We start from the raw sequence: 16,406 nt of genomic DNA on the forward strand, positions 1-16,406 counted from the left end.
TCTAGGGAATTTTGGAAGATTACAATCACTGCATCCAATAACTCTAAAGCCGTTGTTTTATGACTCTAGGATGACGGCCGTCAGTTATGGGACTTCCCAGATATTAGTCCCATTAGTTTTCCTGATACTTTTTCTTGAGAGATTGTTTTAAGTTTTTTCCCTCTCTTTTGCCCTTTAATTTTCTACTGTTCTTGGGAGGTTTTGTGTGTCTTCTATTGTGAAGACAGATGCAAAATGCTTCTTCAAAGTCTCTGTCATTTCCTTGTTTCCCATTATTGATTGCCAATTGTCTTTTCCTTTTCATATACTTGGAGAAGCTCTATCTGTTTTTATACTTTGTGAGGAAGACTGAGGGATAAGAATTGAGAAATTGGAATTCTCTTTGACACAGTTTTACCATGGGTTCTGGGGTATGACTCTTCTATTCATAGTTCAACATCATTTCAAAGACAAGATAGAGAGACAACATCTGTGTTGACAACACCATGGATTTCTAGGATCTTGAGAGATGAGAAACTTCTATGTTGTCTTCACTGCTTCTTGTTAAGTATATGTAAAACCTTGCTTAATAAATTCTACTTGATTCATAAGTACTAGTTATTCGTACCTTGAAGATTCCAGTGTTAGAAATTATATATTCGGACCTTAGAGTTTCCTTTAATTGCAAGGGATTTATAACTCGAAACCCTAAATCTTACACTGGCCAATTCTGTCTCCATACCTTTGTATTTGCCTTTATTTAAGTTTGAGACACTAATTTCAGATCCAAGTTTCGCACCTTCAAACGGAATACAAAATTCTGTCATGTTAGGATAATTCTTGCCTGGAGCTTAATCCTTTGTTAAGATACCTTTGTTAATCCTCTCTCATTACACATCATCATGACTAAACCAGACTGTTCCCTGGCCAGTTCCATAATATTCTGCTCTGAGAAACTGTCTCAAATACACTCAATGAACTAGTCATCAAAACTACCTTTGCCAATTTGTTGTGTCCAATGTGGTAAAGTCCCAATAGTCCCAGATGACCATAGGCATGCTTTCTCCTTTTGGGAAGGAGATATGATTGGTAGTGGTTTAACCTGAGGATCAGCACACCTCAGGCAAGGGGCAAGGTTGAGAAAGCAGGGCCTTCATGAATAACCTCAGCCGGTACAGGAATTGAATCCACACTGCTGGCCTTGCCCTGCATCACAAACTAGCTGTTTAGTTTACTTTGCAACCCTGTTTCTGCAATGGCTACCATATCATATTCATTTATTTCTATATGTGCTGTCAATTGATCATTTTATTACAAATACTGAATGCATTCAAAGAACCTTTAATTCTGTCTTTTTACCATTTTACTATTATTGGTTTGGAAGGAATGTCAACCAAGAGTGCTCACTAAGTGAAATAATATTTTTAAAAAATAATTCTGAAACATTTGCATTCAACCTCACTGCCAATTACAGATTCTCACTTTGTACTCAGAGGGACTTTCATACATCTGTACGTTAAAAGTGAGGCTTAGTTCTTCACTAAGTGTAGCATTTTGTCTTAGAAAACATTATGTGAGTTCGCTGAAGGAAAAACAGAGACACTTCAAGTTGATAATAAATCCCTCCTGTTACTTTAAAATGAGCAGTTTTGAGATTTTTTTAATGTTGCCACAAAACTCCACCAAAGGAGTAGTATCTGAAACTAGGTGCAGTTCTCTGTTTTTGACTCATTCGAGTAACACATGTCTGGGTGAACAGAAGGGTCGATTCAATGCAACCTTCATTGATACTGTGTCAGAGATTGTTCAAGAAAATGAAAGTCATCATTTACTTACGTGGTACAAGGTGATGGTGTTGTTTTCTGGCAGAGGTGTACTCAGGGAATCCTGTCGAACAGCATCGAGGTGGACTGGTGTTGGCAGTGCATAATGGCTGATGGGATGGTTTGGACTGCTTAACTTGTCACTCTTCTTCCTGGATCGTTTACCTGTGTCTCTTTTAACTAAATACTCCTCTTGAATGATGGGGATCTTATCATCGCTCATGTACCTCATCAGTGAACTTTCTACGTTTAAGAGAAATAATGCATAATGAGCAAACTTGTAATGAGCAATATGTTTGCACAGGAAGAGGACTCTTTTCCCAAAAGAACTGCACTGCAAAACATTTATCTGCTACATTGCATACTTATGGCCCAATCGAACGAAATGGGAACACAGTCCCATAGCAAGCAAGTTTAGCCACGTGTTTCCTGGTGCTCGCAGAGCTGAGAAACGTAATGCTATCTATCGCGACTCCGGTTAGATACGGGACCTCTGAGGGGAACGCACATTGTCCCGTTTCCTGCACTGAGGAGCCCGGCTCGCCGGAACTCCTCAGTGCAGGGCAAGGACGGGATGCCACATTTAAATGGTGTTCCAATCTCTCGTCCCTCCAATGCGATCCCCGAACTCCCCAAGTCACCTACAAGGGGGTCTTTCGGCCCTGCCACACCCCACCTCACGTGCACATGGCACCCCCAGACCTGATCCCCGTCAATAAAATAAAAATGTCAGCTTGGCACCCTGGCAGTACCAATCTGGCACCCTAACAGTGCCCCTGCAAGTTGGTAGTGCCAGGCTGGCACCCAGGAAGCACTGCCAGGGTGCCAAGTTGACAGATCCAGGGTGCCACCTTGCCCAAAGGGAAAGCACCTGGAGGCTTCCGATATCCTGGATTGCTCCCCCCCCCACCCCGCCAAGAGTGCCATTCTGCCTGGTCCCAGTTTAAGGACCTAGTACTGAACGGCGCTCACTCGAGGTTTGAGGTGAAGGGGATAGATACTAACGCCTCGGTTACCTCAGGAAACTGCAGATTGGAGTGAGACTAGCTGTCTCACTCTAATATGCAAATTTGCCAAAAAGTGATCCCACCCACAATGGCTGGGATTCACATCACAACGTCTAGCGAGTTCACATTAGATCTTCCAAGATTTAGCAAGCTAGATGATCCTGGGAGCAGGGTCTCCCGGCCTCTGCCAGTCACGTTGCACTGCCGTACGCTGACTTTCAGGCACAAAGTGGCTAGTAGATTCCACCCTTTAGCAGTAGGAATCTAAGGCTGACAAGTCCCCTGGACCTGCACACTGGGGTTATAAAAAGGTGACTGCAGAGATAGAGGATGCAGTGGCTGTAATCTTAAAAAATTCAATAAATTTTGGAAAGGTTGCAGTGGATTGGAAAACTGAAAATATAACACGTCTGTTCAAGTGAGGAAGGGGACAAAGCAGGAAACTATAGGTCAGTTTGCCAAATGCCTGTCATTCGGAACATGCATAATATGATAGTCTTGGGAAAGGGAAACCTTGGGTAATTTACTGGAGACCACTGAGAATGTAATAAGCAGGGTGGATAAAGGAGACTCAGTAGATGCAATATATTTGGATTTCCAAAAAGCATCTGATAAAATTTACTGCAGACGACAAGAACTCGTGGTGTTGGGGGTGATATATTAGCATGGACCGATGCTTGGTTAACCAGAGGAAATAGAAAGTCAGGATAAATTGGGAATTTTTCATGATGGCAAACTGTAACTAGTAGCCAGAGGGATCGGTACTGAGGCTTCAACTATTTACCATGTATATTACTGACTTTGATGATGGCACCAAATATACTGACAATACAACAATAGGTAAAAAATCAATTTGGGAGAAGGATACAAAGTGTCTGCAATGGGTTTTAGATAAGTTAAATGAGTACGTAAATGAGTATAATGTAGGAAAATGCGAGACTGTCACATTGACAGAAAGAATAGGAAAGCCGCATATTAGTTAAATAGAAAGCGCTTGAAGAATGCTGCAGTACAGAGGCATTTGGGTGTCTTTGTAGATGAATTGCAAAAAGCCATCATGCAGGTACGGTAAGTTATTGGGAAGTCAAACCGAATTTTGGACTTTACTGCAAGGGCGATGGAGTATACAAGAAGGGACGTTTTGCTACAACTGTACAAAGCACTGTACTAAGTACCGTTCTGGTCATCTTACTTTACGAGGAATATACTAATATTGGAAGCAGCTCAGTGTTGTTTTACCAGGTTGATTCCTGGGATGAAGGGCTTTGCCTTGGAGGAAAAGTTATGTTTTCAGTGGCGGAAGTAAAAGGGACAATTTTCAGCTCTCCACCTCAAAAATTGAGTGACAAAACCGTGTTCCCACTTTCCCTGAATAAAAGCTGCAGGACTACTGTGGTTCATTGGCAAAAATACAGTTAATACCCAAGATTTTCAAATTTCCCTTAATGGTGAACACAGTTAAATCTTCATATGTTTGCCAAACACATTCTGAGCAGTTACCGAGTCATGATGTAGTGGGATGAAGAGGTGGTGATGATCAAAAATTGACCCAAGATTAATGAGGCTGGATTCCTGGCTGTAATTCTGGCTTCTTCGACCTGTAAAGTGTTGATATGCTAGAATTTATCTGGCCTTCTCTGCTGAGAATAGCACTGGGTGCGAAAGGGAAAGATTTGCTCCGGTATCTGTGGTGCTTTCCAGAAACTATGTCATAAAAATTCTTCCTCTCAGCAGGTAGGAAATCAGCAGGACAGCTCCCAACCACTATAACTGTGGGGGAATTTACCCATGATTACTTCCTGCTGGCTAGATGTCTATCTTTGGTACTACCTGGTAAAACATGTGGGGCGTTCTCTATGCTCGCTCATACTGTTAGTTCCTGAACTGAAACAAGATTGGTTTGCAGAGTGACCTGTGGGTAGAATTGTAAGTTGTGGTGTTTTGAACCAAGGTTCCAGTCTGGGATCTTCCTGTCCACTTACAATAGCAACTGGGATTGTGACAATACCCAAACTTGCCCTTGGCAGTTACAATTCTACCCACAAGTCACGGTGGCATAGTCCGGCCTCAACCCCACTTTACTGTCCTCTCCCCACAATCCATGATTCCTTAAGACCAAAGGTCTGTGTATCTTATCCTTGAACATACTCAACAATGAAACATGCACAACCCACTACAGTGGAGAATTCTGAAGACTCAATCCTTTTCAATGAAGACATTTCTTATTTCAGTCCTAAATGATAGATTCGTTATCCAGATCTCCTGCCTCCCATCTCTAGATCTCCCAGCCCAAGGAAAGAAATCTCTTAGTAACTTCCATCTCAAAATCCTTCAGAATTTCATTTGTTAATAATATGTTAAGATACACAGGTGACAGGCATTGTTTCGTTAATTATTTTGAGCAAGATTAAACAGCGGAAAGCTTGGACAAGGGCGTGTGAGGAGTATTGAGACTGAATGAAGTCAATAGATTCTCTCTCAGTGAAGAAACACTTTGTGTCTTGGTTTTGACTTCGCTAACTGGTTTGGAGTCGTTTTTAAAATTTATTTTGCGTGATGTGAGATTTGCTGGCTATGTCAGCATTTATTGTCAATCCCTAGTTGCCCTTCAGAAGGTGGTGGTGAGCTGCCTTCTTGAACCACTGCAGTCCCTGAGGTGTAGGTACACCCATAGTGCTATTAGGGAGAGAGTTACAGGATTTAGACCCAGTGACAGTGGAGGAATGGAGAGTGACTTACAGTGGATCCTCCAGGTGGTGGGGTTCTCAGGTATCTGCTTCTCTTGTCCTTCTAGATGGTATTGGTCTTGGATTTGGAAGATGCTTTGCTGAGTTCCTGCGGTGCATCTTGCAGATGGTGCACAGGGCTGCCACTGGTCGTTGGTGGTGGAGGGATTGAATGTTGTGGAAGGGGAAGCAATCAAGCGTGCTGCTTTGTCCTGGATGGTGTCAAGCTTCTCTAGTGTTGCTGGACCCCTCACTTTGAACTTGTGTCCCTTCGTAATCGACCATTCAACTAAGCGGAACAGCTGTTGTATTTCCACCCTGTTCATGCCCCTCATAATATTGTACACCTCGATCAGGTCACCTTTCAGTCTTCTCTGTTCCAGGGAAAACAACCCAAGCCTATCCAACCTCTCTTCATAATTTAAATGTTCCATCCCAGCAACAACCTGGTGAAAATGCCTCTGCACCCGCTCCAGTGCAATCACATCCTTCCTATAATGTGGCGACTGCATACAGTACTCCAGCCGTGGCCTCAGCAGTGTTCTATGTAACTCCAACATGACTTCCTTGCTCTTGTAATCTATGCGATGATTGATAAAGGCTAGTGTACCATATGCGTTTTTCACCACCCTATTAACCTGCCCTTTTGTCTTCAGAGATCTATTTACAAACATGCCAAGGTCTCTTTGTCCCTCAGGACTTCCCAGTGTGGTGCCATTCATTGAATGTTTCCTTGTCAAATTGCTCCTTCCAAAGTGTAACACCACACACTTTTCAGGATCAAATTCCATCTTCCGCTTTCCTGCCCATTTGGCCATCCCGTCTATATTTTCCTGTAACCCAAGACTCTCAGCATAACTGTTAACCACCCTGCATATCTTTGTGTCATCCACAAACTTACTGATCCTACCTCCCCACATAGTCACCCAAGTCATTTATATAAATGACGAACAATAGGGGACCCAGCACAAATCCCTGTGGTACGCCACCGGACACTGGCTTCTAGTCACGACAGCAACCGTCTATCATCACCACATTCAAGGGACACATGGGGGAACTACAACAACTGTTCATTCCTGTCTGGCACAAAAGCAAAGGGTGTAAGAGGGCCAAGCCATGGCTAACAAGGAAATTAGAAATAGTTTCCGGATACAAGGAAGAAGCATACAGATTGGCCAAGAAAAATAATAGGTCTGAGGATTGGGAGCAGTTTAGAATTCAGAAAAGAAGGACGAAGGGATTGATTAAGAAGGGGAAAGTACAGTACAAAAGGAAGCTTGCATGGAATATAAAGACTGACACTAAGAGTTTCTATAGATTTGTGAAGAGAGATTGGTAAAGAGAAATGTAGGCCCCCTACAGACAGAAACAGGGGAATGCATAATAAGGGACAAAGACATGGCTGAGCAATTGAATACATAATTTGGTTCTGTTTTTACAAAAGATGACACAAATCAAACACCAGAAATGTTGGAAAGTGAAAGGTTTAGTGAGAGGAAAGAACTGACGGAGATCAACATTAGTAGAGAAATGGTGCTGGGAACATTGATGCGATTGAAAGCGGATGAATCCCCAGGGCCTAAAAATCTGCATCCCAGAGTCCTTAAGGATGTGGCTCTGTAAATAGTGGATGCATTGGTGGTCACCTTCTGGGATTCTATAGATTCTGCACTGTCCCTGCAGATTGGAGGTCAGATCACGTCACTCTGATATTCAAAGGAAGGTAGAGTGAAAGCAGGGTATTATAGACCAGTAAGCCTAACACCAGTAGTGGGGAAAATGCTTGAATCCATTATCAAGGACTTTATAGTGGAACATTTAGAAAGCAGTGGCAGGATCAGTCAGAGTCGGCATGCATTTATGAAGGGAAAATCATGCTTAACAAATCTGTTGGAATTCTTTGAAGATGTAACCAGTACAGTTGACAAGGGGAGCCAGTCGACGTGGTATATTTGGGCTTTCATAAGGCGTTTGACAAAGTCCCGCATAAGAGATTATTGTGCAAAATTAAAGCACATGGGATTGGGGGAAATGTATATAGGTGGTTAGAACTGGTTGGCAGACAAGAAACAAAGAGTAGGGATTAATGGGTCCTTTTCAAATTGGCAGGCAGTAACTAGTGGGGTACCACAGGGATCAGTGCTGGGACCACAGCTATTCCCAATATATAAATAATGATTTGGGTGAGGGAACAAAATGTAAGATCTCAAAGTTTGCAAATGATACCAAATTAGGTGGGAGGGTGAATTGTGACGAGGATGGAGGGATCCTACTGCATGATTTGGACAGGTTGGCGAGTGGTCAAATCAATGGCTGATGCAGTATAATTTGGATAAGTGTGAGGTTATTCACTTTGGAAGAAAAAACAGGAAGGCAGATTACTACCCAAGTGGTTGTAAATTGGGAGAGGGGAGTGTGCAGAGGGACCTGGGTGTCCTTGTGCACCAGTCGCTGAAGGTAAGCATGCAGGTGCAGCAGGCGGTAAAGAAGGCTAATAGTATGTTGGCCTTCATTACGAGAGGTTTTGAATATAGAAACAGGGTTGTGTTGCTGCAATTGTACAGGGCCTTGGTGAGGCCACACCTGGTGTATTGTGTGCAGTTTTGTTCTCCTTTTTTGAGGAAGGTTGTTCTTGCTCTCGAGGGAGTGCAGCGAAGGTTTACCGGACTGATTCCAGGGATGGCAGGACTGTCATATGAGGAGAGATTGACTAGGTTGGGATTGGTCTCGCTGGAGTTCAGAAGAATGAGGGGGAATCTCATAGAGACTTATAAAATTCTAACAGGGCTAGACAGAGTAGATGCAGGGAAGGTGTTACCAATGATGCGTGTGTCCAGAACCAGGGGTCACAGTCTGAGGATTCAGGGTAAACCATTTCAGACAGAGATAAGGAGACATTTCTTCACAAATAGAGTGGTGAGCCTGTGGAATTCATTGCCACAGGAAGTAGTTGATGCTAAAACTTTGAATATATTCAAGAGGCAGCTGGATATAGCACTTGGGGAGAATGGGATCAAGGGCTATGGGGAGAAAGCAGGATTAGGCTATTGAGTTGGCTGATCAGCCATGATCGTGATGACTGGCGGAGCAGGCTCGAAGGGCCAAAAGGCCTCCTCCTGCTCCTAACTTCTATGTAAGTATCTATGTTGCCTACAGCTCAGCCAGCTTTGAATCCACCTTATCAAGTTCCCCTGTAACCCATGTGGGCCTTGAAATTCTTTAAGCCTCCCACATGGGGCCTTGTAAAATGCTTTGCTGAAATCTATGTAAACTGCATCAACTGCACTACCCTTACCTACACACTTAGTCATGTGCTCAAAATATTCAATCAGATTTTTTGGGCATGACCTCCCTCTGATGAAGCCATTATGACTATTCCTGATCAGAACTTGCCTCTCAAAGTGGAGATAGATTCTGTCCTTCAGAATTTTCTGCATTAGTTTCCCTGCCACTGACATGAGATTCAATGGCCAGTAGTTCCCTGGCATATCCCTGCAGCCTAAAATATCGGGACCACATCCGCAGTTCATCAGTCCTCTGGCACCTCTCCCGTGGTCAGAGATGAATCAAAAATTGGACCAGGGCCCTGCAATATCCTCCCTTGCCTCCCACAGCAACCTGAGCCACAATTCATCTGGAGCTGAAGTTTTCTCCACCTTTAAGCCGGCCAATACCTCCAATACCATGTCCCTTTCTATGGCAACTTGCTCAATAACCTCAGTCTCTCTCTCCCCGAATTCCATATCATTCTCTTGGGTGAAGACAGATGTGAAGTATTCATTTAACACCCTCCCAATGTTCTCTGGCTCCAGCCACAGACTTCCACCTCGGGCCCTACTTTTCCCCTCGTTACCCTCATCCTATTGATATATTTATAGAATATCTCGGGATTTTCCCTACTTTTACCCTCTTTGCTCTCCTAATTGCTTTCTTAAAGCTCCATCCTGCACATTCTGTACTCCACTAATGCCTCTGTTGATTTGCTCCCTTTGTATTTATTAAAAGCCTCTCTCTTTCTTCTAATTGTATCCTGAATATCGCTGGTTATTGATGGTTGTCTGGGCTTGTTACTCCTTCCAATTACCCTACAGTGAACTTGTTGGGCATGTACCCTCCCCATTTCCTCTTTGAACACACCCCACTACTCTTCTGTAACCTGTTCCTATCTACCTTGGCCAGATCCTGCCTTACTTTACTAAAGTCTGCTCTCCCCAAATCCAAGATCATTTCCTGCAATTTTTCCATTTCCTTGTCCATAACCAACTTAGTGGGCAGCACGGTAGCATTGTGGATAGCACAATTGCTTCACAGCTCCAGGGTCCCAGGTTCGATTCTGGCTTGGGTCCCTGTCTGTGTGGAGTCTGCACATCCTCCCCGTGTGTGCGTGGGTTTCCTCCGGGTGCTCCGGTTTCCTCCCACAATCCAAAGATGTGCAGGTTAGGTGGATTGGCCATGATAAATTGCCCTTAGTGTCCAAAATTGCCCTTAGTATTGGGTGGGGTTACTGGGTTATGGGGGTAGGGTGGAGGTGTTGACCTTGGGTAAGGTCAAGGGCCGGTGCAGACTCGATGGGCCAAATGGCCTCCTTCTGCACTGTAAATTCTATGATAAAAAATTGCACCATGTTATGGTTGCTGTCACTAAAATGCTCCCCCACCATGACATCAACCACCTGTCCAGCTTCATTCCCTAGAATTAGGCCCAGCACTGCACCATCCCTTCCTGGACACTCCACACATTGAGCTAAAAAGTTCTCTTGTAGACGTTTTAAGAACTCTGCTCCATCTAAGCCCTTAACACAGTGACTATCCCGTTAATGTTGGGAAAGTTGAAATCACCCACTATAACTACCCTATTATTATTTTTACACACTTCTGCAAATAGCGCACATATTTGCTCCTCAATTTCCTGCTGATTATCTGGGGGTCTATAACAAACACTTAGCAATGTGGTTGTCCATTTTTATTCCTAAACTCTACCCACAAAGCTTCATTTAACGCCACCCCCAAGACATCATCTCTCCTTCTTGCAGTAAGTGACTCCTTAACTAATAGTGTAATGCCTCCCCCTCTTTTTCCCGTTCCCTGTTCCTCCTGAAGGTTGTGTGTTCTGGGATGTTATGACTATTCCTGATCAGAACTTGTCTCTCAAAGTGGAGATAGATTCTCTACTTCAGAATTTTCTGCTTTAGTTTCCCTGCCACTGACATGAGATTCAATAGCCAGTAGTTCCCTGGCATATCCCAGCAGCCTAAAATATTGGGACCACATCCGCAGTTCTCCAGTCCTCTGGCACCTCTCCCGTGGCCAGAGATGAATCAAAAATTGGACCAGGGCCCTGCAATATCCTCCCTTGCCTCCCACAGCAACCTGGGCCACAATTCATCTGGAGCTGCCAATCCTGCCCCTCCCTCAACCACATCTCTGTGATGGCTAATATGTCATAATTCCATGCGTCAACCCTCGCCCTTAACTCATCTGTTTTACCTGTAATACTCCGGACATTAAAGTAGAGACAATTCAGCCTTGTCTTACTCTCCTGAAACTTACTACCACCGTATTCCCTCTGACTTGATTGCTTTTCTGTGATACAATGTATCCCTATTTTGCTAAATGGCTGCGTTCTCTCCCCCTGCCAAATTAGTTTAATCTCCTCCCAATAGCACTAGCAAACTCACTAGCAAGTATGTTACTCCTGCTTTGGTTTAGATGTCGACCACCCCGCTTGTACAGGTCTCACCTTCCCCAGAAACATTCCCAGTGGTCCAGGAATCTAAAACCCTTCCTCCTGCACCAACTATTGAACCACACATTCCCGTACCAGCCTCCCCGAACAGGCGCCGGAATGTGGCGACTAGGGGCTTTTCACAGTAACTTCATTGAAGCCTACTCGTGACAATGAGCGATTTTCATTTTCATTTCATCTGTGCTACCTTCCTATTTCTATACTCACAAGCGCATAGCACGGCGAGTAATCCAGAGATTACAACCCGAGAGGCCCTGTTTTTTAGTCGACTGCCGAGCTCCCTGGATTCCTGATGCAAGACCTTATCCCTCTTTCGACCTAGGTCATTGGTCCCAAGATATACCATGAACTCTGCCTTATTAGCCTCCCCCTTCAGGGTGCCCTGCAGCCGTTCAGGCAGCAGGGACGCCAACACACCATCCTAGAGTCTTTTTCATGACCACATAAGCACCTATCTGTGCCTCTGACTATGGAGTCCCCTATGACTATTGCTCTTCTGCATTTTGGCCCTCCCTGCTGAACAATAGAGTCAGCCATGATACTGCCACTGCTCTGGCCATGATACAAACATCGAAAGAAGCACTGCCTTTTGTCGAGAAATTGACGCTGCTGTTGCTCTTTATTGAGAACATTATAATATTGGAAAGCAAAAGGCAAAGCAGTCAAGTATAACATTGTTCATTTTATCCACGTCTATGTCTTCTTTAGCCACCTCACCCACTCTCTCTAACGTCCACTCTCAACTCAGTACTGTCAACTAATTTCTACTTTTAGTGAGAGAAATTTGACATTTTTCTTGCTTTGTTAAACAGTTCCTCCAGTAAAATCATTTTGAATTTCCTCAAAAATAAAGTAGGCAATTTTCCGGCCACGTTACGCCCTGCACACAACCTGCTAATCCCAGAGCATAGCGGGAGAGCCATTAAATGGATTCATGCCGGCGCCAAAGGGAGTGCAATGTTCTCAGTCTGTGACGCAATCTGGTTCACGCCCTCGCTAGGTGTGAACCAGATGAACGTATTTAAATGAGTCTCATTCAAATATGCTCAGCCCATTTGAAGCCAAAGTCTTCCGGCTCCTGGGATTCTCCACCCCGCTGGTGCAGCCTGCGGTAGGCGGGAATCACTCCTCGTCTCCATGAACCGAGACCAGATGTGGTGATTATGCCCGGGGGCTCAGAGGCCATTGGATGGCACTGTCAGGGTGCCAGGTTGGCACTAGCTGGATGCCAAGGGGAAGGGTGTCAATCACTTGAGAGGATGTGGGAGCTAAAGCTAGCGATGGGGGTCGGGGGGCTGATTCATGTGAGTGGAAGGGGGTGGGTTGACAAGTGGGGGTGACTGTAGGCTTGTCTGGAGATCCGGGCTCCCCAATCTCTGATAAGACAGTCTTGCTGGGGTCCCAATCCACAAAGAATTCTATGTGTGGGAGCATTCAGTGTGAATCTCCTTAAGTTCCAAAGAAATGGCTACGTATGGGAGAATTGCGATGGGAATTGTGCCGGAACAGCCCGTGCGATTCACAATGGTTTCCACGTCCAAAATGACATTTAGGTACGTTTTGGGAAAATTTTGGCAATAGGTTTTCTTGCCTCTGTACCTTTAAAAGTCACATTTTGGGATGGCTGGACCTATCTAATTCACTCCCATTATAAAGAACGTTTTCCATTTACGATACAGTCCTTTGTGAGAATCTGCGATAATGTAATCTCCCCAAATGGCAGAACTCTACAAGAAACTGTGGAAATCTACAGGATACCTCCCTTAAAGGAACTGTTCATTCTCAATACTTTTCCCTAAGTTATATACTGCAAGAGAAACAAATACTATAGAAATTTATGTTGGGGAGGGGTTGGGGGAGGAGGATCGGTGGGATGTAATCCTCCAATGCAAAATTGCTGGTTTAGCTCACTCAGCTAAATCATTGACTTTTAAAGCAGACCAAGCAGGCCAGCAGCACGGTTCGATTCCCGTACCAGCCTCCCCGGACAGGCGCCGGAATGTGGCGACTAGGGGCTTTTCACAGTAACTTCATTGAAGCCTACTGATGACAATAAGCGATTTTCATTTTCATTTCATTTCAATTAGTGCCCTCTACAGCAACAGTAACTAATACAGGTGCAAAATGCAATTTAAAATTTAAAAAAAATGCAAGACCAGCATTTGTTGCCCATCCTTAATTGCCCTTGAGAAGTCTGTCATGTTCTGCAGACTGACTGACATGAATGATGCACTATAGAACATCTAGTTTAAATAATTTATTATGACATAACAGCGTGGTAAAGATAGCTGGAATAAATAAATACCAAACTACTAACACTAACTATTATAGAGCTACTGCAAAATACGTCTATCTACCAAAACAACTTACTCCCAACTCCTCGAGGCACAGAGGCGCGTGGTAGACTTACACTGCCACCTGATGGTCGGAAGTCAATATTATATACAGAATTGCTTTCTACATATCATCACAGAGTCAAGCATCAGTACTTCTTTGGAGTAAATTACAAGCTTAGTAGCAACTTTTGAAAAAAAAAATCCAAATTGAGCAGACGATTGGATCAGTCTTGTGTCCATTTTTAAAAAGAGGAATGGGACGCACTTTGGCAGCACTCACCTCGAGAATATCAAGTTCCTCAAGGGACCTGACTTTACTATTAAATTTCAGCTTCTGCTGCTCACCAGCACAGGCTCTATTTGTCTGAACATTTTATTTAATGCAAAGTAAGGTGTATTATGACCGAAGCAAGAATATGACATTCTAAGCTTGTAAAATCAGGGTATTATGTCATATTTTATTATGCTTGAGGTAACATGTAATTCCAGCATACCTAATTTCTTCACTGAACTTGGTAATTGGAAGTCATTTAAATATCTAGTTACAGCATGTCTTAAAATAACTAGTCCTATTAATCTGAAATCTTAATTGCATACAGAGGAAAAAACAATTTAGTTCTTAATATGCGGGGTTTCAAGATCAAAATCAGATTAGAACATCTGCTATTTACAATAGAATGGAGGGGAGGAGAGTGTAGAATTATCGCTCTGCTGGCATCAAGAACTCAGTGTCTCGCTGTCATTCAAACATTTGGAAGTGCAAGGGTTAGAGGACAACTTATGTCTATCTAAAAGGCTGCCAACTAGTGAACAACAGCATGCTGCAATGGATACTATTTTCACAAACAATTGGTTGGCACAATCAACAGAGCTTGTGAAATAGTCAACTCTACCACATGTGAACATTCAGAGAAAACAAAATTATGGGCAGGATTTAACTAAATGGGAACAAAGTCCCATAGCAAGCACCTTTAGCCTGATGTTTCCTGGCAGTCGCAGAGGATAGCTCCCAATACCTCAGCTACCTTGGGAAACTGCACATTAAAGTGAGACTAGCTGTCCCACAATGGATGGGATTTACATCGCAATGTCACGTTAGATCTCACAAGGCGTTATGAGGCAGGTAGATCCTGGGAGCGGGGTCTCCCGGTTTCTATCCGTCACACTGCACATACTGAGCTGCTTTTCAGGTGTAGAGTGGCCATTCGATCGAGCTCTATTTACGGGGCGTCTTTATAGTGTGCCCTGTAATGAGGAATTTGACTCGCATTAAAATCCACTTGATGGACTTCCGGTGGCGACTATGAAGGTGTAAGTCGCACATTTGGTGGCTCCCGCTCGGGTTGGGCTTTTGGAACTTTTCCCTCGATTTTTTACCGGACTTGATTTGAAAAATCGATGACAGAGGCAATTGGGTACTGAATTCCCACATCGGTGCATGGAGAAGAGGACTAGAAATGCTCGCAAAGGCAGAAACAGACAGACAGAGAAGGCTTGGGCTGAAGCTGCAGGGGGAGAAAGCATGGCGGATGACCGGACCTCTGGCTTGTCGACCCAGCGGTCAATGGAGCAGCTGATGCAATTGATCCAGGAGGGCTTCACCAAGCACAAGCGGGACTGCTTGGACCCGATTAAAGAGTCAATTACTCGGCTGGAGCTTAGATTGGATGCCCAAGATCGGGCGATCCACAAAGTAGAGAAGGCACTGCTGAGCAGGAGGAACATCAAACTGCGGTGGAGCTGGGGATGCTGAGAGACCAGCAGAAAAGTGTCCTGGAGAAGGTGGAGGACCTAGAGAATAAATCCCGTCGGCAGAACTTCAGAATCGTTGAGCTCCCGGAGAGGTCCGAAGGATCGGACGCTGGGGCATACATAGCAGACATGTTTGAGAAGCTGCTGGGGGATGGGGCATTTTCCCGCCCGTTGGAGGTAGACAGGGCTCAGAGACCGCTTGCGAGGAAGCCGTGAATGGGAGACCCCCCCCCCCCCCGAGGGCAATGGTGGTGAGATTCCACAGGTACTTGGATAAGGAGCGTATTTTACAGTGGGCCATGCAGACACGGAGCTGCAATTGGGAGAACAGTACCCTGCGGATATATCAGAACCTGAGTGTGGAGGTGGCCAGGAGAAGAGCTGGGTTCAACCAGATCAGGGCGACCCTTTTGAAGAAAAGATTGAAATTCGGACTGCTGTATCCGGCCTGCCTTTGGGTCACGTACGAGGAGCAACATTTTTATTTCGAGTCACCTGAGGAAGTGATGGACTTCGCGAAAAAGAAAGGACTTTGGCGGACTGAGAACTTTTGAACTTTGCTGCAACGTTCATGTTTAAAAATGTTTCTCGTTTTTCATTTTGTGGACGTTATTTGTAATGCCTTCTTTATTGATTTGGGTTCAGTTGCAGAGCTGAGTGGGTTAAAGTTTACATTTGCACAGTTGGGGGATGGAGGTGTGTTTGTTCAGATGCTGGATCTCTTACATAGATTTTACATAGAATTTACAGTGCAGAAGGAGGCCATTCGGCCCATCGAGTCTGCACCGGCTCTTGGAAAGAGCACCCTACCCCCTACCCAAGGTCGACACCTCCACCCTATCTCCATAACTCAGTAACCCCACCCAACACTAAGGGCAATTTTGGACACTAAGGGCAATTTAGCATGGCCAATCCACCTAACCCGCACATCTTTGGACTGTGGGAGAAAACCGGAGCACCCGGAGGAAACCCACGCACACACGGGGAGGATTTGCAGACTCCGCACAGACAGTGACCCAAGCCGGAATCGAACCTGGG

General features: G+C 44.5%; 1 protein-coding gene across 1 annotated transcript in view; it reads right to left on the reverse strand.

Moving 5' to 3' along the window:
* cnksr2a (connector enhancer of kinase suppressor of Ras 2a) overlaps window positions 1-16,406 on the reverse strand; it is a 709,037-nt gene that overhangs the window by 215,933 nt on the left and 476,698 nt on the right. The window contains exon 15 of the mRNA XM_038802429.1: window positions 1,816-2,045. Coding sequence (XP_038658357.1) covers window positions 1,816-2,045 — 230 coding nt within the window. The remainder of the gene's footprint in view (window positions 1-1,815; window positions 2,046-16,406) is intronic.

This window comes from Scyliorhinus canicula, chromosome 7, assembly GCF_902713615.1.
Source record: "Scyliorhinus canicula chromosome 7, sScyCan1.1, whole genome shotgun sequence".
In the NCBI taxonomy this organism is placed as follows: domain Eukaryota; kingdom Metazoa; phylum Chordata; class Chondrichthyes; order Carcharhiniformes; family Scyliorhinidae; genus Scyliorhinus; species Scyliorhinus canicula.